Source organism: Hemibagrus wyckioides, linkage group LG07 (genome assembly GCF_019097595.1).
Source record: "Hemibagrus wyckioides isolate EC202008001 linkage group LG07, SWU_Hwy_1.0, whole genome shotgun sequence".
NCBI classification, from domain to species: Eukaryota; Metazoa; Chordata; class Actinopteri; order Siluriformes; family Bagridae; genus Hemibagrus; species Hemibagrus wyckioides.
In genome coordinates, this window is record NC_080716.1 from 3,365,259 (window position 1) to 3,386,772 (window position 21,514).

The following is a 21,514-nucleotide window of genomic DNA, read 5'->3' on the forward strand; positions in this document are numbered from 1 at the left end:
CCAGAGTAAATTGTGTTAGTTTAATATTTCTAAGCGCAGTCTAGAGATTTTGTGATTGTGTTTCATGCTGTTGTATTTATTTGTACTGTTTCTGTTGTAGAAAAAAAAACAGTTTAAAGGCTTTGACAGGACAGGCCGATCTTGACAATGCTCCTGATTTTACAGTGCCAATGGGTATAGAATAGCCTTGGGCCATCAAGTGTGAAAAGGATTCAAAAGGAGACACAATAGAAGAAGGTCTATAGTGAAGCGGAGGTGCATTCCCAGAAATTGCAGAAATGATTTGTATGACAAGGCCAATTCTACTGTATTTGCTATAAACTGAAGACATTTGGTTTTGAGGTCAAAATATGGATATGTAACAAGCCAGATTTCATTTCCTGATATTTACCTCTAGATATGTTTAACAGTTGAAAACATGGCTCCATTCAAATTATTTCAAGTGTTTCCTGTTACCCAGGTGTTTTGTTGTTTTAAAAGGATAAACCAACATGAAGTCCAAAGAGCTGTCTATGGAAGAAAAGCAAACGTTTTGGGGCTGAGAATCAAGGGAGTCATACTTTATGCATTACTGCTTGTAGTTGGATTTTGAATCCAACCCTCAACGGCTTGGTGATTTTGGTTTCCTTTGACCATTTTGGACAAAGTAAATAAGTAAGGATTTTAAACTTCAATATTTCGTTCATCAAGATCCAAAGTGTGATTTAAGTGTTTCCTTATAATGTATTGTGTGAAAATTCCAACAATAAAAATGCCTGTGACTTGAAGAGATTATTATATGATGAACAAGGAATAAATTCTTTTTGTAAAGCCTTGCTGAGTCTTGTTATTCTGCCATATATTCTTATGCCATCTGCCTTCTGTGGTTGACCACTGTGATTTTGATTGGCCCTGTACCTTGGTTTTACTTGGGGATCAAATTCTAGCCCATCTGGGCCGATCCCACATAAGAGCTACTGTAACACAAATTACTGAATAAGTTAATGATTGAAAGGTGTGAGAAGATACGGTGCATCACTTCTTGCTGCATATGGGGCTGCAAAGCCACAAACCAGGCAGCGTGATCATGGTTTGATGATCTGGATGTTCTGCTGGGAAACCTTTGGTCCTGGCATTCAAGTGGAGGTTACTTTGACATGTACCACCTACCTTAACATGGTTGCTGAACAATTACACCCTTTCATAGTAAGGGTATTCCCTAATGGCAATGGCCTCTTTTAGCAGGATAATGTGCCACAGTGTTCAGGAATATCCATGGAGGCCATACCTCACAACTTGCTGGACTAACAACAGGATTTGCTTTTAAGGTCTTAGTCCCAGAGACCACATACAGCACAAGGGGTACCTACACAATTTTAGGAAGGTTGTTTTGATTTTATGGCTGATCGGTGTATGCAGACAGACACCCTTGTCTCTTATCCCTGACAAGACATGCTAAGGATGAAAGAAGCATTGCAATGAAACAGGGTTGTTTTAAAGGCAAGACAACACCCTTATGTTTTTGCATTAGCAATGGTGTCAGTAGATATTTCATGGCCACGTAGGCAGGCCTTCTCCATGGTATAGACCAAACCAAATGAACTCCCTCGAGAGGTGTGCTATTATCTCTTCACCTGCATATGCAAGATGAAAGAGACAAGTAAACACCCATAGTTCATTATTACAAGGCAATAACTTGCCATAATTAAATTGTGTACAAGGACAAATAAATCCCTCTGTGCTTTCAGTACAGCTCTTATAATTGAATTCAACTTGGCCAAAAATTGAAAGAGGCCAGTTAACAATGTGCCACTGAGACAAGAATCTAAAATATTTAGGTTAGTAATTTTGCAGCACCCTATTTAACATTCCAGCTCTCTGAATCTACATTCGCAATAAAGAAATTCGTGAATAGGCAATTATTCTCGCTCACCCAGCAAGAACAGTAAAACTATATCCACATAGAACCCTGCATTTTTAAGCACGAACAACCTTTCTTTGTTAAAGTTAGATTTGGTGAGACTCATTATACCTGTTGTTTTTACTGTTTCAGGGGAGATTTGTGCTTTTAAGATCCATGGACAGGACACTCCGTTCAAGGCAGAGGTATTAAACAAGACATCAGGGGAGGGAGTATTGAAAGCATCTGGTCCCATTGATTGTGAGCAACAAAAGGAGTTCACCTTCATCATTCAGGCTTACGACTGTGGGGCTGATGTCTCAGGAGACAGTTGGAAAAAGAGCCACAAGTGCGTAACTGTTATATGTCATCTGGATGGGTCATTGCATTAACAGCTTATATATGTGCTATTTTTCATCAGTGAATTGAAGTTAAGTAAAAATTGATCAGTGTTTGTACAAGCAAGCATGCTGAGAGCCAAGATACTAAGCAGCAGTTATAAGAAGTGATAAATTATTGATGTGTCAGTAGTTAAGTATATATCTGTCCCTGCTGGTTTTCCTACCTTTCTATTTTATTGAATTTAAAGGTGTCAGTGCAACATTATCTCTATTTTCTATGTCTCTGCACTCCTCTGCATCATTCCATCCATGCTTCATTCTGTGCATTAGAGCAGTGGTCCACATCCAGGTTGAGGACGTGAACGAGTTCTCTCCTTTTTTCCATGAGCCGGTGTACCAGGCCACAGTGACAGAGGGGAAGATTTATGACAGCATTGTGCAAGTGGAGGCCTGGGACCAGGATTGCTCAGCCCAGTACAGCCAGATCTGCAACTATGAGATCATTACGCAAAACACACCTTTTGCTATTGACCGCAATGGTGAGGCTTCGCTCTCTCTCTCTCTCTCTCTCTCTCTCTCTGTCTTTTTCACACTCACACATACACACACACAAAGATAAATGAGCACAATAAAGACTAGGCTCTCTGCCTTACCTCTACTTCCTGCTTCACTGTATTATCCACAGAGAGTGGATATAAAAAGACACATGAAATTATTGCTTCCCATCAGCCCATAATTTATCTCTGTGTTGTTTCTGTGAAGAGCAAATAAGAATCGATAGCTTACATATGTGAAATAGCAACATAGGCAAAACGGTCCATTCCCAGACGCATGAAAGAACAAGGTGGTTCACTCTCCAGGTGTTAGATCAGTTAATCAGGAACAATATGTTTGATTGGCAGGAGGAAAGCCTATTTCATTTCTTGGGCATATGTTGCACTCATTTACACACACATACATAAATGCAACAAGCAAAAGAAGATGTCAAGAATGATTTAGCTTTAATTTCCATTCTTGACATCATTTCAGTAGTGTATGGATATGCGTATCTCTCTGTGAATGACTTCAGCTGCTGGAAGTCAGTCCTTGTCCGGTCAACCACTCACCTTCCTCATCCTCTATTACACATGCTAATGCATAAAGGTGCATCACACATTTTGAAACCTTTGGTATAAATGGTATTTAACATTTAAATGAATTTCGAATTAGAATATAGTCACACAGCTACCACTGTCTGGTAATGCTTATACTCATTAGCTATGGAGTTTGAGCTATGGAGCAGATGGTGGACAGTAGAGAACATACAGATAAAAAACGTTCCCTTTGTAATGATGACCACTATCTCACAGCCTCACTACATGCACTTACAAGACACAGTATGATGTATATGCTTTATGCGGTTCAGCTAAACCTGTGTTACCTTCTTGTGTGCATGCACACGCAAGCTGAGACCTTCAAACAAAATCAGAACATATGATGCAGCATTTGCATACAGCCAACTTGCAACTTTTTTCATGTTGGCCCATGACTATAGTTCTGACTATAGCTGGACTTTTTTATGAATACAGCACAGAACTCCATGGTGTCTGTGGAAGCATTGAGCTGGCATTTCCTTCTTCTCATTGCTTAACTTATTCCCATGCTCATGATGCCTATTTTTATGTGCCACATACTTTTTACACAGGCATTCCGATTCAGATTGCAATCTTTCACCCTCTATATATTGTCATGGGTGTTTTTTAAAAAAAAAAAAAAAAAAACTAGATTCCCTGAATTCTCGCCACCTTGTCACCTCAATGTTTGGTAGACATTGTTATGCTTGCCAGACATATTAATCCAGGTCACTGTGTGCAGCACTGGATCCTATTGAGGATGATGGGATTGATAACAGAAGCTGTAGTGGCAATCCTTCTAGGCTTACTGGAAATGCTGGCCTTTGGAATTTGATTATCAGCCTATGGCTTAGCTGCAAATGCCACACCCATAAGAGGGAAATAGGGTTTGCTTGCTGGATAGTCCAAGCATTAGTAGCAAATGGAGTGAGCCCCAACAGAGTTTGGTAGTCATAACAAGCTGGTTCTTTGGCTCTGTGGGAATCTTTGAGTACTACTTGCTCATCTTTGGGAACTTCTAGATAGTTACTATATACATTATATGTGTACACTGAATCAGAGCACTAAAGATGGCCTCTTTGTGGGGTCTTTATTATTATTTATTATGGCCTTTCTGATAGGGCCATTATACCTCTATCTGAAATAGAGTCCAGCTTAGGATCTCCCCATCTGCTTTGGTTTAAAACCTTACTATACCATGAAAAATATTAAGATGGGTGTCTTTTTGGCAATTACTTGAACAAAAGTAGCATTGAGCTTGAGGTTGATCGCTTGATGGGACTGCATTATTCCATGGAGCTGAGCCTTTCTTGATGTTCCCAGTATGCACCATACAGTACTATTCAGACTGCATCTGAAACTGCATGTTCATCTGTCCCAGAGGAAAGACATGGAAGGCATCTTTCTCTAAGCACAGATTGGCATTCATTATTACTACGACAGTCCAATTTTTTGTCCTTATAGACACTTTGCTTGCTTAAGATGCTTTGCGATCCCACAATTCCTGGGGTTCCTTGGTAGTGGCAACCCAGCGAGATGTTTCCAGGAAACGATGGCTGTTTGTCAGTGATATTTATTACACATATGTCACTTTGTTATATTGTCTCTTACACATACACACAAGTATCCACATGCCTTTAACCGGTCCTGGTGATTATATGAAGTTAATAGCACCACAGCTAAAAACGTAGCCAGCAATGTTTAGGCCTAAATTCAAAAGAGAGAGGTCAAGAGCATTTGTAATCGAATGATATAATTTTACCTCGTCCATTTTATGTTTCTCATTCCTTAAGGCAATATTCGGAACACGGAACATTTAAGTTATGACAAGCAGCAATACTACGAGATCATGGTGAGCGCATATGATTGCGGGCAAAAGAGGGCAAAAGAGAGTGTGCTCGTCCAAATCCATGTCAAACCTATGTGCAAGCCTGGCTGGCAAGGTATGTCACTTCTTGTCTTACCTCAAAATGTGTTTTTTTTTTTTTTTTTATCACTATTCCTGATACCTTTTACTGTAACATATTTTAAAGCTAATGCTGTAGGATACTTAGGTTAACTATGTCTTATTTAGGGCAAGGGCAACGAAAGTGTATTAAATTCAACCGTTTTCTACAATTACTTCTAGTGCTTTTATTTTCCAGAGCCAACTCTGTTGCACCGTGCTAAATCGGCAGATAATCCCACTGTCTCGAAAAGTTTAGCAAAGCGAATTTAAGAAGCTTTTCTAATTCTCTCAAATGTCAGCCACCATTCTTGCATGTAGAGCTCGGTCACTGAATTAGAAGGAGGATTAACATGTTCTGCATTTTCTTTTTTATTAAAAAAAGGTCTTCTAAAAGTCTTTGGCATTCATTAAATTATTTGGAATATCTATGTAACACTGTGCATTTGGTTTTCCACTATTTTGGATAATAGGTGCAGGTGATTGCAATACACATACTTCAGACACTGTTATGCTTAACAGTTATGAAATACCTACGCATGTATTACCAGAGGTTTTTTGAATAAAGATAAAAAATTGGCTTGTTTTTTTTTTTTTTTGTTTGTTTATACATTGGTAAGTTGAGTGGCTATGGAAGAAAAGGAAGAACCTTTGGAAAACGTGGTTATAACAGGGCAAACAGTATTTCACCTCAGTCAACTACTTTCAGTGAAGTTTTGAAATGTAATGCAAATGTATTCCGCACTGAGCAAAGTAAACCAAGCTGTGTTTCCCATTCATATCACACAATTAAATCATTTTACCAATACTTGTGCAGAGAATGTGCATTTACCAGCAAACACACATCTTGCTGTTGCAGGTCGCTTTCCCAAATGCTTGTTACAACGAAAGCTGAGTTTATTTTGATCTAGGTGGCAATTAAAAAGGTGCCACCAGATTGTTTTCCCCCCCGTCAGTTTATCAAGGTAAAGCATAGTCTGGAAAGAATGTTCTCATATTACCTGGTGAAAAATATGATTTTGATCATCCTGCAAAACAACAGCTTCCTCCTGGCACAACACAAAAGGTCACCCTCAAGCAGATTAATTACAAATCTCCTAAAAGCAAACTAGATGCTTCTCACACAATGCTCAAGTTCAGTTTGAAAGTGCAAATCAATTTTAGTAAGGTCTATCTCCCCTCTGTATTCAATCGACCCTAGCCTATCCTCCTTTTGCCTTATGCATGATAGATCCTTAAATATATTTTGACAGGCACTGACCAGCAGCTAGACTCAGTCACTGGCTTGTAGATTGTGTGTCCTGCATTGTCATTCAATGTGAGGAGCTGAGGTGGAAACATGGTGACTGAGGTGATGAGCCCAGGGCAAGGAGAAAGAGGCTAGAAAGAAAGAAAAGAGGGTATTTCTCAGTCCAGGATGTCATGGTAGTGCAGGTTTGTAATTGGCTGGCCTATCTTTCTCTTCAGGGTCAATCCCCATGTGTCAGCACTGATCTATCTATCTATATCCTACATCCCTTCACTGCCTCCTGCAGTCCACCCTGTCCATGCAGAGAGATTAACATTTTACTCGGGTTTAACATCTATAAAAGTGTCTCTTCTTGTCCAGTCTCCTAATGTTTCTTAACAGAAATTAGTATTTCATTACACATAGAAGATGAAATATACAAAATTCCAAATGTCCCTTTATTTTTATCTCAGTCTTGATGTGTGTTAAATGCTGGAGCATGATATTAAAAAAAAAACTGTGTTAAATAATAGAAAGTGCTGGATCAATTTTATAAGCTGCTACATAATAAGAGTGGAAACCATAGAGGTATTTGCACTATAACTATTCATGCTGCAATATATTGGAAATGTTTCACTAATATTAGGTGTGGAATTGAAAAACTTTGCTTCTACTCAAGAAATATCTAGTAACCTTTTGGTTTTGTCATCAGTATGTAATGAAGAAGAAACTAAAACCAGTTATATTTTGCTCATCAGTTCATTTGCTGGACAAAAATCTGCTATTTTATCTGATATTTTAGCTGGTTGAAGCTGGGATGGCCTTCTTTTCTCCAGCCATAGAAAAGGTGTGGACCCACAGGGTTCCATTTTAACAAGCATCCCAAGACATAATGTGGAGTAGTTATTATTATTTCTCTTAGTGTTTTTATGGATTTGGTAAAATAGAAAAGTGTTTGCTATTATTCTGAACGATCTGAACCCATCACACAACATTTTTTATTTAAAGCGTAAAGCCTGTCCTTGCTGTCTTGTTTTATTTGAAGTGAGAATGCTGCCTCAGTTATTCATAAAGAACTATCTCTGGAGAAAAACAAGGCGTCTATTTCTACATTCTTGCTATTGTCTTGAAAACTAAAACAAATACGTAAACAAAGACAAAGAAGACTGTTCAGTTAGGACAAAAGAATAAAGAAAAGAAGGATGAGTCGGTCTGGGTCTGTGGTAGCCAGTGGGCTTGGTCATTTTCGGCTTTCATGACTGTGCTATAAAAGTGCTTGGTAATTTATGGGTGTTTGGCATTTCTCAATATACTGTATACAAAATCGTATATGTTTCCAAAGCTTTTGAAAAGAGGCTCTTCTAACACAAAGTACATATACTCTAAGTTCCAGTTCAATTTCAAGGTCAACCATGCAGTATTTAGGTTCATATGAAGCTACAGTATTACCATAAAGGTGTGCACTTGCTGTTCTAGGAGTGCTAGTAAAGCCACGTTGTATTCTCTTCTCTCTCCAGGATGGAGTAAGCAAGTGGACTACGAGCCCGGGACAGGCAGCAAGCAGCTGTTTCCCATGATGCACCTTGAGACTTGTGGTGGCCCCATGTCCTTGGTGCAAGTCACGGTACAACTGCAAACTAGCCACATCGGGAAGGGCTGTGACAGAGAAACCTACTCTGAGAAATCACTGCAGAAGCTCTGTGGTGAGTTCAAGAAGCATCAACAAAAAAATTGTTGCTTTGTTATCGGTTTGTTAGTTCTTGGCAAAATACAAGATAAGCCAAGAACTATGGTATTCAGACCTAGAAACTGGAAGAAGGACACAAGGAAGAAACCTTGAGAGAAACAAGACTCAAAAATCCCAGGATGAGTCTTGGGTATAAACTATTTTCAGGAAATGCAAATCGTTAGGGATCATTCACATTAGTTAACATGAACTTCAGCATTAATGCATGATGTGTTTAGTATTTTTCCCCAAATTGCTAATTACGTACTCCACTGTATGCAATCAAATTGTCAAGTCATGTGCCAGACCTCTTCCAAGAGTCTCTCACATACATTTTATTAATTCTGTAATCACATCTTTTCCTCAAGTTGCCCTGACAATTGATTTTCTTTTCATTTGCTGCAACAGGAAATGCAACAGTGGAATTGAACTTCTGTCATTTTCATTTAAGAACCTTTCAGCCTGGTAATATAAAGACCCTAATAGTTTTAGGCAGGATTAAAAAAAGGAGGATGAGTTAAAGACTTGTACAATGTTTGAATGGCCAAAGCAAAAGTGCTCAAAAGCTATATAAATATACATATTATTTATTTAGGAATTTCAGGAAAAGGATCATTGGATTCTTAAGACGTTATGCTTTACTGGAAACCTCCATTACTGATTAAGATAAACACAGTAAAATAAAGTGTTATACTATATGTGTGGTGACCTGGGAAACCCTTCAAATGATCAAGTGTTCTTTAGAACTCCTGGTTCGAATGCTTGGTTCCTGCTATACTAAAGCACAGTTCGAAACTGATGTTTGCTGTGATTTTTCATCACCTCATAAGGGTAAAGCCATTCTTACTGTTGTTTTTTCGGCAGGTGCTGCTTCAGGCAGTGTGGATCTTCTCCCTGCTCCGAGCACTTCAACAAATTGGACGGCGTCACTGCTGACAGACAGCGGACGAGACAGTGACCTCGTCTTCCACTTCGATGGACGGCAGGCAGCCAATATTCCGGAAATGGTGGTGCCTCAGAACCTCACTGAACAATTCACCATTGCCACATGGATGAAACATGGACCGAGTCCTGGACTGAGAGGCGAGAAGGAGACGCTGCTATGTAACTCGGACAAGACTGGTATGAGTAAAAAGACTCTGGTTACCACTGGCCTACAAAAGGGTTGCTTTATACATAAATGAGAACAATGATAATCAACCTTATCAACATTGAAGTAAGGAATCAGCTTGTCACAGGTGAATTATATTTTAAACCCAAAGCAAGACGTGGAATTGAATCTCCATGGAATTACATCGTAATGTTAATCTATTATCCAATTAATGTTCTTAGTCACCTAAGGAACATGCATCATGGTCATTGGATGTGCACTTTTGTATTTTTGCATTCAGTATGTTCCATTCTAATACTGATAAATTTCCCACTGATCCAACACTGATCAGGATTTTGCGGTAAAAACACATTCCCCTTTGTAGTCTTGATGCCTAAAGCTCTTGACATCCTGTCCCAATAATAATCCCTTTTTAAAAGTCAATTAGATCTTTAATCCCGGTATCTTATCCTAACATTCAGGTCAACTTGGCCTCAGTATTTCTAATCCATGGCACAGAGCATAGCAGGATGTTAGTAAACTTGCTTATCTGTGACATGCAGTAAACGTTTACTCATTATGATTCTGCAATTGTTTATGCAAGTTTTTTTTTCCTTCATATGAAATATTTTCATCCATCATATATATATATATATTGGCAGAGATGAACAGACACCATTACTCACTGTATGTGCACAACTGTCGTCTGGTCTTCTTGCTGCGGAGGGACTTCACACAGACGGACACATTCAGGCCAGCCGAGTTCCACTGGAAGTTAGAGCAGGTGAGAGGACACTGATACACACTTCCTCCAAGAGTATAGAAAGAGAGAGAGAGAGAGAGAAGTGGTTGTGGAAATTAAAAAAGATATTTCAATTCCAGCTATGAGTGGTTGAATGGGATGGCCAGAAACCTTGACTAGTACGGTGGTCCTTGATAAGTATAGATTTAAAGTGAATATGCCCATTGGATGAAGCTAAAAATGAAATCTAAAGCAAAATGCAGCAGGCTGTCACTGCCAGCTACTGAGTCCGAACTTTTTAAACGATTGGACGTTGGCAATTTAGGGAATGAAGTTCTGAGGTAAAAAAACAGGAAAGCAGTTAATTGCCTAAGGTAAGACTGCCTTCTGTGCACCAGTGGGGCTATTCAAATATTTATAATGGATTTGTAATTTCGTAAAGGCTGTGCTTTTTGTGTTGGATTGCATTGTGGGCAGTCAGGTCTCCCTGCATTGGTTCATGAGTAATGGTGTGGAGAGGTGGCCCTTCTCAGGAGTCCAGGATTTATGGTACCCTTGAATCAGGTCAGGTTTAAGAACCTTGCAACAAGAGCTCACCAGTGGCAGCAATTTGGTGGTATTTCAACTTGAACTCTCAACCTTCTGATAATTAATAACCCACACTCTCAATTGCTGATTGGAAACAGATGGAACACCCGTATGAGATGAATTATGACTACATTTCTGCCATGACATCTATAATTTCTGAATCACTGTTTCAGACATATGTTCTCATTGTTTTCGATGTCTCCAGAGTAAACCGAGCTTCTTATGTGCTGCAGTAATCACTTCGCACAACTTGAAGACTCAGCATGTCCCAAAAATGTTAGACAGTGTATGGATTTTGTTCTCATGGGTCAAGAGTCAGGCTTTTAAAAGAAACCAATATAGAAATATGACTGATTACACAGGCAAGGCAAACATCTGTTTCTCCAGCCATGTGAGCTTCCAGTTGTGTCAGAAACTGCATATTTCTCCCGTGTTAAACAACTGTGACAGTTTCCTTAGCCACAAGAGTCTGCAAATGTGTCAGCAATTGCAAATTTCCTCTGGGTTAATTATCTGCCATTGAAAAATTGCATACAAGCAGAAAGGGTTTTGTATTTTACAGCATGAGCCATTCAGTATGCCAGCATGATCTCTTCAGTTCATTACAGGTCAAAAGGAAATTAAGTTTAACACTTTTTTTGTCCAGTGAGCCACACTGCCTTCAGTAAGTCAGTTCTGCCTTGCACACTATACAACTGGATACAATAACTGACAGAAAAGCAGCCTGTAGGTAACAAAAAAGCCAAGCTTTTAGCCCAAGAGTTGAGGTTTGAGGCGGTCAAGGTACAAGTCCTATGTCAAATGGTCTCATTTTATACCAGAGCTTACACTTCTAAGGTCAGGAGCAGTGTCTGGCATGTCACTTACTCTTGGTACTGTCCACACTGCAACCAGTCATTCAGATATGGGGGATTGCACAGACCCCAGTGTGAACCATTATCTCCAAAGGAGAAAATGTGGAACAATGTTAAATCTTTTCAGCAGTGGTCAGCCTACCAATCTCTAAGATCACATCAATGGCTTGTCCAGGAAACATCTAAGGAACTACTGCTCTTCTTTGCATTGGATAAGGTCAGCGTTTATGATTTCACCGTTAGAAAGAAACTGGGCATAAATAGTATCCTTGGGAAGCTGCAAGGACATCTCATCTGTCTCCTTGATGACCCCCAATGTGTTGAACATAAAACTTCTCGAAAGACCTGTTACATTTAGCATAAAACAAACAGCATTCCACAACAGGAACATCATACTAACAGTCAAACATGGTAGAAATGTGTATGGGAATTCTTTGCTGCTTCAGTGCTGGGTGACTTGCCGTAATTGATAGAACTATGATTTCTGCTCTCTACAAGAAATTCCTAAAGGAGACTTTGCAGTCATCAGTCCATGATCCGAAGCTCAGTGTAGCATATATGCAAAAATAGAGGAGCAAATCAAAAAGGAGCAAATAGTTTTTTACTACTGTATGTGCTTCAGTACACTAATTCTGCAAGGTGACAAGCTTTCCTGCATCAATACGATACATATCTACCACTGGTCTTGGACTTGTGCATTGTAGTGTTGCTGTTTCTGTGTAACTTAAAACTGAGGGTATTACAGGAATGTTTAGCTGTGCATAATGAGCAACTCAAGCCACATTTGAACATCAAAGATTTTCCCAAGTAAATCTTAGGAAAATGTAGATGCTGAAAGCATTTAAATGTATGTATGTGTGGGTGGAGCAAAGTGTCCAGCTCACCACAGTGCTGGCTTGTTTATGAGCAACAGTTAATCCCATGGAATTTGTCATTGATTCAGATTACTGATTTGCCCTTCAACAGGAAAATATAAATCTAAAATACACACAAATCTTTCACCATGACACTAAAGAGACCGTTTTTGGGTCTGAGGATTCCATGTGCTGCACCGAAGATTTCCTTCAGCATTAGAAGATGCTGTAGTAAATGCCCCAAGTGAGAATGCCTTTACACTGTCAGTACAAATTAGGTACACGTTGATTTGACTGGACATTTTGCTTTAAAAAAAAATAAATAATCAAGAGGTGTTGCTGTGGATGCTGTCCTGAAACTGGTCAGTGATATCAAGTACCTTTCAGTGAATTATCATTTTCGATTTGCTGTACTGAAGCAGCTGAAGTAAGGGACTTTTACTTCACACAAAGCACACTTGTAGAGAGTGTTTTTCCCTTCCTCAGCTGTCCAGTTTGGGTGAGCATGTGCCCACTGTGGCCTCAGGTTCCTGTCCATGGTTGACAGGAATGGACACTGGTGGTAGTCTTATGCTATTCTAGGCCGTCCACTTCACGACTGGACATGTTGGATGATCTGATATTATTTTATTATATATTTTTTTTAATATTAACCGAATCTCTTGAACAGTTCCTGGGAGATCTTATGCACTGTGCTGCTGCCACTTGATTGTTTCGATTGGATGTCAGTGAATGAGCTGGTGTGACAATAAATGACACAACAATCAATGCCATTACATGAAACTAATGCTATGGACAACCTAAACTTGCAAATGGAAATATGCTGAGAAACACTTAGAAGTGGACTGCCTTCATCTATCACATTTAAATGTTAATTTACCTATACCTTTTTCCCTTTGAAAGTACTATTATTTATCACTGTCAGATAGTTACATCTGGGAAAGTACCATCACACTTTCCATACACAATCCAGTGTATGCAAACTTGTCACAGCAATAATTTTGTTATCAACATTATTTATTTTGGGGGGGGGGGTTCCCCTTATATTCGTGCAAACAATTCCTGCAAACATAATATAAGTGCTAGAAACAGGGCAAAAGAAAAGCAATGATGAAAAGGTATATCCTAAATTCTTCTACCCCTGCAGCGATATTAAATAACCATCCATGGCGTTCGACTCCCATCCTCTGTCGTACCAATTGCTTAAAGATTTTCGAAGAGAAAAAAAAAAACAGAAAAACTGAGTTTTTTTGTGGTTCTTTACTAGAAGCCAAATGGAATTATTCAAGAACCCAGCCAATATAGAGTGTGCCGAATCAGAACATCTCCTTCTGACCATTCAATGCATTTCCTGGAGGAGGGAGACTGAAATGATGGCTGCGTCATGGCTGGCTGAAGTGCTTGGCAGAGCCATACTGAGAGAAAGCTAAGCCAAGTGCAGAAGAGTGTGTTAGTGCTTTCATGTGCACGAATGGCCTTTTCCAGGAAAATGGATGTGATGAACAGCCAGCAAGCTCCATGGTCCCATTAATGCGGATGTGAGGGGTTTGAGAGATGGTTCCTTCTCGTATACTGATGACCTCACATGAGCTATTATTCCACCGTCACCTCCCCAGGCTTTTGCAAATTTAATCACATCTCTCTCTGTTGCATGCCTAGAGTTGGGTGAGTGCAGAGAATTTCATGGGGAAAGAAATCAGAAAATCATCCAGCTCTCATTTCATCTACTTTCTGCATGAACAGAGTGGTAGGAGTGATCTTACCCTACATTCACTAGCACCGCTGTCATTCTAGATTAGGAGTGGAGCTCTGGTAAAGGGAAATTTTAAGTCTGGGGAAGAACCACATGCACATGGGTGTGATGGTCAGGGGAAGATGAAACCACAGTTCTACACTGTGCAAGTTAAAGAGTAAAGGGAAACTAATTGCGTATGCCAGACTATTCACACCACTGGATTTGTCTGAGCAAACAATTAGAACCATTGTTTGGGTTTAATTTTAGGTTACTGTCTGTGCCGAGTTTCTGTGAATGTTCTCCCGGGGTTCATTCAGGTTCTTCGGTTTCCTCCCACCGTCCAAAAACATACAAGAAGGTTGACTGTCTATGATAAATTGTCCCTAGGTGTGAATGAGTATGTTTCTGTGTGTGAATAATGCCCTGCATGCCATTTGGGGCAAATTCTCCCACTTCATACCCAGAAGGATAGCCTCTAGATTCACCAGATTAAGCAGTTAATGAAGACTGAATGAATGCAGTGCAGAATTCTAGCATAAAAGAAAAAATTTCAGTATGTAAAAAAAAAAAACAAGTCAAAATAATGGTAACTGAATTCTGCAAATGTAATAAAATCAGGAAAATGAGAGTATTCCACGTCTATATCTGAGTGAGTGGAGAGTTAATAAAAAGGTGTAATGTCTCACCAGTTTGTTAGTTAATATGTTTGCATCAGACGGGCCAACAAAAAAATGTGTTTTGACATCATGGAAATAAATAAGCCTAGCACCCTGGAGCACTGATTTGGTATTCCTGGGATCAGGTCACATCCTGGACCAGCTTGCGGCAGAGACATGGAGGTCACTGCCAATAATGTATCAGGAATTCCTGAATCATTTATCTGCCACTGCTCAGTGGAGGGAGGGAAGTCGCTATGATTTTGCACTACTCACTGTCAGCGCTGCTGTGGAGGAGAGGAATGACGATGAGTGGTGCGTCTTCTGTTTAGCGCTCTAGAACTGGACTTCTGCAAGTCCTGCAAGTAGGATGAGAGCTGTTTGTGTGAAAGTGTGCCATGCATAGCCTTTGGCAGGAGTTCCATCATCCAGGCGATTCTTGCCTTGTATAAGCAGCTCATTTGGAAATGAACAGCTGAATTCCAACAGTGCAAACAGATAATGGGTGCTAGTGATCCAAGTATTGGAGCATTGTCCTTTGTGTTTAGAGATCAAGTCTTCCTTTCATCATTTTTGTGTAGTGTGTATGGTTGGAAACTTTATAGCTGGTATCTCAGACATTTAGAAAATGTAACAAAACTACAAAAAAAAATTGTCTACTGGAATATTTTCAATTCTAGAGCAAATTCTAAACTCCTTTACACATGCACTGTGCATCCTGTCGGAAGGGTGGAAACTATTCAACAGCTTTTCGATTTAAAACAAAGTCCTATCATTTGAAAAGCTATCTTTCTTTCCTACTGAACAGTGTTTAAGACTAAACATTCTGTACATTCTGTAGCTATACGGGGGGTATGGAGCAGTGGTAGGGTTCATGTGGAGCCTCAAATGATTGTTTACCCTCAAGAAGCTCAAGCCTGGCCTATTACAGGTCCATAAATCTCCAGGCACTTAGAAACACTCAGCCAATCTCATGCTCCAATGATCAGCTCAGTCTGCACTCAGAAAGCAATCAACAACTCCACCTATCAGAGTGAAAACGAGGATGATCATTTCATACCCTTTGTTTTTCTCATGGACATTTTACCCCCTCTCTAAATCCCCTTAAGCCCATGGAATTCAATTGGTGAATGTTGACTCTGTTGTGTGCCTATGTCTAGATTGGCCTAGCATAATAAATGTATTAAAAGAATGACAGAATCTGTGTACTGTCAGTGTATTATTCTGTCTGTATCTGTATTTGGATTAGGAAATGAAATATGAAACCCTATCACTATGCCCACCGGGAAAACACTGGGTTGGGGGAAGAGGCAAAATTCCCAGCACCGTCAGCAGGTTGTGCGAATTCTGCCAGTTTCTCCGACTACACCAATTAAGTATTTTCACTACATCTGTACAAAGAAGGATTTCTTTTTCTAATCGTGGAGGTATTTCCCAAAAAATACAACCAACCAAGAAGCCTTGTTTAATCCAATGCAACCCTGACCAGGTAGATACTAAGCATGCCGAAAAATGCACCGTACAGTACAGTCAACTATTATAAAAATTATTATTAGACATTTATTTTATTCCTACAAGGCCACCTATGTCATATAGCAAAACAGCGGTGTTGAATGATGTTTGGGTATGAAGAGAGCGACAAGTAGTTTGAGCTTTGATTTTTATTCCTGTCATAGTTTAATTTATAGTTTGCTCCAAAGGTCTCAGGCACAGGAGACGAATAAACAGATTCGATCACCTCAAAACAGATAAAGGAAAAGGAGCATGATTGTGTTTAAACAGCTGAAGCTAGTCAAGGAAATGAAGCTGATTGATCAAGTCAAGTCAAACTGAACTGAAATGTCAAATTGATCTGAAATGACAAGAGATTTTAACAAGAGGACGGCAAGGCACAAGTTTAAAGTAGCCAACACATAACAGGAGGCCACAACCAGGTAACAGACTAGTTACAGGACAGGGGAAGAGACAGAACAAGAACAGAATCCAAAACAGACCCAACCACATGGAGATCGTCACCATGGAAACCATGATGTGATGTGGGAAACCGTGACATTTAAACATTATATAATATTAAATCTTAACTAGAATGAATGACAATTCTATTAAAAATGTGCTATATTATGTCACAGCACACTATCTGTGTTCTGAATTTATTTTATGCTCCAAGATATCCTGTGTATTTTCTTCTCTAGGATGTCAAATACACCAAATGTGCCATAGTGTTAGAAATAAGAAATGTTTTCTTTCTCTTTTCTCCACACAGATCTGCGATAAAGAGTGGCACTACTATGTGATCAACGTAGAGTTTCCTGCTGTGACCCTTTTCGTCGACGGAGTGACCTACGACCCCTACCTAGTAACAGACGATTGGCCCATTCATCCTTCGCAGATTGATGTACAGTTGACAGTCGGTGCCTGTTGGCAAGGTGATGGCAATGAGGACAGACAGGCTTATAGTGGATTTAATATTTTATTTCTTTCTTTTTTTTTTATTATTTATTTTTGCTAAGATCAGCAGAAAGCACAGCTTCTCTAACCACAGAAGAGAAAACATGCCACTAAGTCCAAGATATCTATAAAGCCCATTGCATGTATTCCATCACTGATGCAAATTGTTGATAATTTTATACACCTATATTTTCTTCTTTAAAAAGCATCGTTTTGAAATGGATAAAAATGGGTTCTTATTGGAACAAACAGTAAATTTACAAATGATCCCAAACTTTTGAACGGTAGTATAGATCCCAAACTTAATCTATTGAAAACAAGAGCTTCATATAAATTATTTACTCTAATTGGCTAGTCACAAAACAAAACCTACGTCCCAAATGGCATACTATTCTAAATAACAAGCTACACTTATTGAAGCCACAAGCTGTGGTGTACTATTTACACCTACTGAATGTAAGAGTTATAAATGTTTTTATTAGAGCCATGAAAGGTCTTAGTAGTCTTAGCTGGAATATCAATAGAGATGCCATTTTTCCCTGGAAACACACTGCTTCTTCTTTTCTTTCTTTCTTCTCTTTTCGTTTAAGAGCCAGCAGCCACAAACCATCAAAAGTAGGAAAAAAAAGTAGCCAGATTAGTTTCAGTATTCTGAAATGAGGCTCTCAGCACTCTTCTGTTTTTCTTTCTATTCTGCCTCGGGTGGTGATTATTGCGATCCTCAAGATAGGAATCAAAGGAATCGAATAGTTCACTCAGTAGTACACCTCAGCAGATCTTGTCTATGCTCCATTGAGCCACATTAAAAAACACATTCTGATTGTTAGCATGTGAGATTGCTTTAGCAGTCAATATAATGGCAACTTTTGTAGTAGAACATAAGCTGTTTACTGGATTTTCAGGGTTGGGCCAACTGAGATCCATATCACTGTTCAAGAAAATGCTCTCCATTGTCCAAGTTGTGAAAGAAAACAAGTCAGGAATAAAGCACAAGGCAGTGTGCTGCTATAGGAAAATAATCACTGGTAATATACATAACTGTTCTTGTTTTCCATTTGCTTGAGTGTTGACCATTCTTCAAGTCTTGCATAGTTACAATGAGCACAATAAGATAAACCTGCGGTTCGAATAACAGCCGCAACTCCAGGTAGAGACGTTAGAAATAAATAACCAACATTTTCTAGCCAAATCAGATTTTGAGTAATCACCAGTGCTGTGGTGTAAATAGCAATAAATAAGATTAACACAAACAGTCCATTAAGTTTACTACTGCAAAGACTTGTCTGTTTCATAAGCATTTCATCATGTTATCTCTGTTAATGTGCCACACTCGCAGACAGACATGCGTGGGCAATTTAGTTCTTTATAATCTAATTACTAATAGGTATTTGTTTATCCTCATCTTTCTGCACAATTCCAGGCTAGACAGAAAGAACTGCTACTGTATTATAACAGATAAATTCGACTGTGGTTTTCTGTCATAAATGAGAAGTCAAGTGCTCTCTTGCAGTTTTCCTGTGCTCACATAACAATAAAACGTCAGAGAAATGATCAGTGGGCCAGAATAGAGGGCAGATTCTCTGAATGGTAGAATCAGCAGATTGAAAAAGGAATACATTGTTCCTTTATCAGCACTCGCACATTCAGTGGCTTTTAGTGCAGGTGGAGACGGTTATTGTACGCCGAGTTTTTGTTGACAATGGTGTGACTACCTGGCAGGAGGAGAGGTGACGACTCCGCGCTTCACACAGTACTTCCGTGGAAGTCTCTCGGGACTCACTATCCGTCCTGGGAAGATAGAGACACAGAAGGTCATCTCCTGTTTACAGGCCTGCAAGGAGGGTCTGGACATCAACTCGATGGAAAGCCTGGGGAAAGGAATCAAGGTATACAGATATATACACAAACACATAAGAGCATTCACACAAGAATAGGTCTTTAAACACACATACACCCCCCATCCCACCTTTCTCTCTTTCAGTTCCACTTCAACCCAGCCCAGTCAGTGCTAGTGATGGAGAGTGATGATCTGGAGAACATTAACACAGCCATGGCAAAGGTCTCCTACATTAACTCGAGACAGTTCCCTACTCCGGGCCTGCGCACATTACATGTGTCCACTACAATTCAGTGAGTGCTTTGTTCAGGCAAAACCTTCTCACCAATGAGAATCACGCATTATATCAATAGATGTTTTAACAATGCACTCAAAAGCAAGTCTTTGTTTTGTCTCTGTGTGCTGCAGATGTTACGGTGAGGACTCATGTATTTCTATCCCAGACATAAAGACAGCGGTGATGGTGCTGGTGCCCAGCGAGCCACAGATCATCATCACAGGCACAGCACATGTCACAACACCCGCAGCTGAGCTCCCAGCCCCTCTTGGGGTGGCCCTTTTTAAAGAGATTCACATCATCAGCACGGTCACCAGGAGTGACGGGACATTCGGCTTGGGTAACACGGCTCACCCACACACGGCTCGATATTTTGTTACACTCAGTGTGCATGTTTTCTATGGTGTGTGTGTGTATGAGGATGCATTTACTAAAAAAATATTATTAACAAAAGCAGTCCTTTAGAACTAGAGCCTTGAATATATTAAGAAGTCTCCTGAGATCACAAGGGAAATCACAAGCTCAAATCACAATGTCCATCTGTAGCTGGGAGCCAGAGGAGCAGAATTGGAGCAAAACATATCATGTTGGGAAGGACAACATACACTCTCTCCTGTCAATCACAGCACCACTAATCATGTGCAGCTGTAAGCTCATGTATCCAGAAAAGGGAGCGTTTTCCTCCGAGTGTGTCCTGAGATGCAGCATGAGCAGCACTTTAAAAAAAAATGCAGTTGACTGGCTTCACATGTTTCAGAGGAAGACACATTTTCTGAAATGATTTCTGAAAAAAATCTCTACACACCGGGGTTCTGCTTTCTGCATAAATAACATGATGGATCACAAAACTAAATTAGTAAGCTAGAATTACTGCTGTTGGTTATTGTATACAGATTCACTTTTTGACACAGCTTTGTTTCTTTCCTCACGCACATACACACTGAAACGAACAAACCTATCTGATCTTCTTGGAAAGCTGAAATTGTTATATCCCCTTCCAAGCTAGCTTTGGGGAGTGTGCGGATGTGATAGAAACAATAAATTAAGGTTATTACCTAGAGGTGTGATATAAACATGACTGAAGAAATCTGATGTTCTATGAGGCTGTTTTCAAAAATAAGTGCCTATTGTATCATACTAGGGCAAGTGTACTTTTAAGAACAGTTTTGTCCAAGGCTCACCAAATTGTGCACCTTTTTCCTACTGAATGCATTGTGCTCATTTCTATGGGAGCAGTAGATCATTGAAATTGCATTCATGCACCACACAAAGGCTCAGTAGTGCCTGATATGCTGTGTATATGGAGTAGAGAGGGGCAGCACGAGATCGATATAGTCAATAGTCTATATATATATATATATATATATATGCTTATATGGTCAATAACGGACAATATGGATCTACAATAATTCATGACAGAAAGGCCACAGAGTGTAGACTTAATGTCTATGTGTGTGTGTGTGTGTGTGTGTGTGTGTAGGTCACAGACCTGGAATTCTGGAGGTAATTCACAACCTTGATTACTGTGATGTCTTGGTCATTGGGGAGGAGCTGAATCCAGACCATGAGAGTCTTGAGATCCATCATAGCTCTCTACTTGGAAAACACCTAGATGCTACTAATTCCACTTCTGGCATCTCTATCTATGGTATGCATCACACCAGCAATTATCCCATGTACACGGACCACCACCCACCATTGTTTCGATGTTTAAAACATTTAGGTTTAGTTCCACACTGACTCCGAAGCCCTGCTCTGAATAGCTTAATTCTTAGACATGATACTCAACATACAGAAACCCAACAGCATCCTGGCTAATCTTATTACAGTGATAAAATAATTAGTTTGTTTATACTGATTTAAAGTGTCCGATAAGTTGATTTCCATCAGAAATGAATGCCAATGTACTGTGATGTTAACGGATAAAGGATTGATTGCAGGATGAACTGACCTCATTTGCTAGGCTTTCAACTGACTTGAGGTTAATGCATGATGTTAATTTATGTATGATAATGCAACATGGATATACCGTTAGCCTGAGTAAGACTTTCAACCATTCCCATTAATCAATTTACCACAAAATAATTATTTGATAATGTTTGGGCTCATGGTGCCAATATATTCATACATCACCACACCTTATTTAAAAAATAAACACCATCTCACCATCTGAGCTGCTCTGCTGTATTTCTGTGTCTGTCT

The 21,514-nt window shown here is 39.5% G+C and overlaps 1 protein-coding gene across 1 annotated transcript in view; it reads left to right on the forward strand.

The window, feature by feature from the left end:
* The window catches only part of clstn2a (calsyntenin 2a), a 68,898-nt gene that overhangs the window by 41,884 nt on the left and 5,500 nt on the right, over positions 1–21,514 (forward strand). The window contains exons 3-13 of the mRNA XM_058396062.1: positions 2,033–2,228; positions 2,551–2,759; positions 5,126–5,275; positions 8,023–8,208; positions 9,096–9,353; positions 9,984–10,105; positions 17,014–17,176; positions 18,918–19,084; positions 19,180–19,328; positions 19,444–19,652; positions 20,793–20,960. Of these exons, the coding sequence (XP_058252045.1) occupies positions 2,033–2,228; positions 2,551–2,759; positions 5,126–5,275; positions 8,023–8,208; positions 9,096–9,353; positions 9,984–10,105; positions 17,014–17,176; positions 18,918–19,084; positions 19,180–19,328; positions 19,444–19,652; positions 20,793–20,960 (1,977 nt within the window). The remainder of the gene's footprint in view (positions 1–2,032; positions 2,229–2,550; positions 2,760–5,125; positions 5,276–8,022; positions 8,209–9,095; positions 9,354–9,983; positions 10,106–17,013; positions 17,177–18,917; positions 19,085–19,179; positions 19,329–19,443; positions 19,653–20,792; positions 20,961–21,514) is intronic.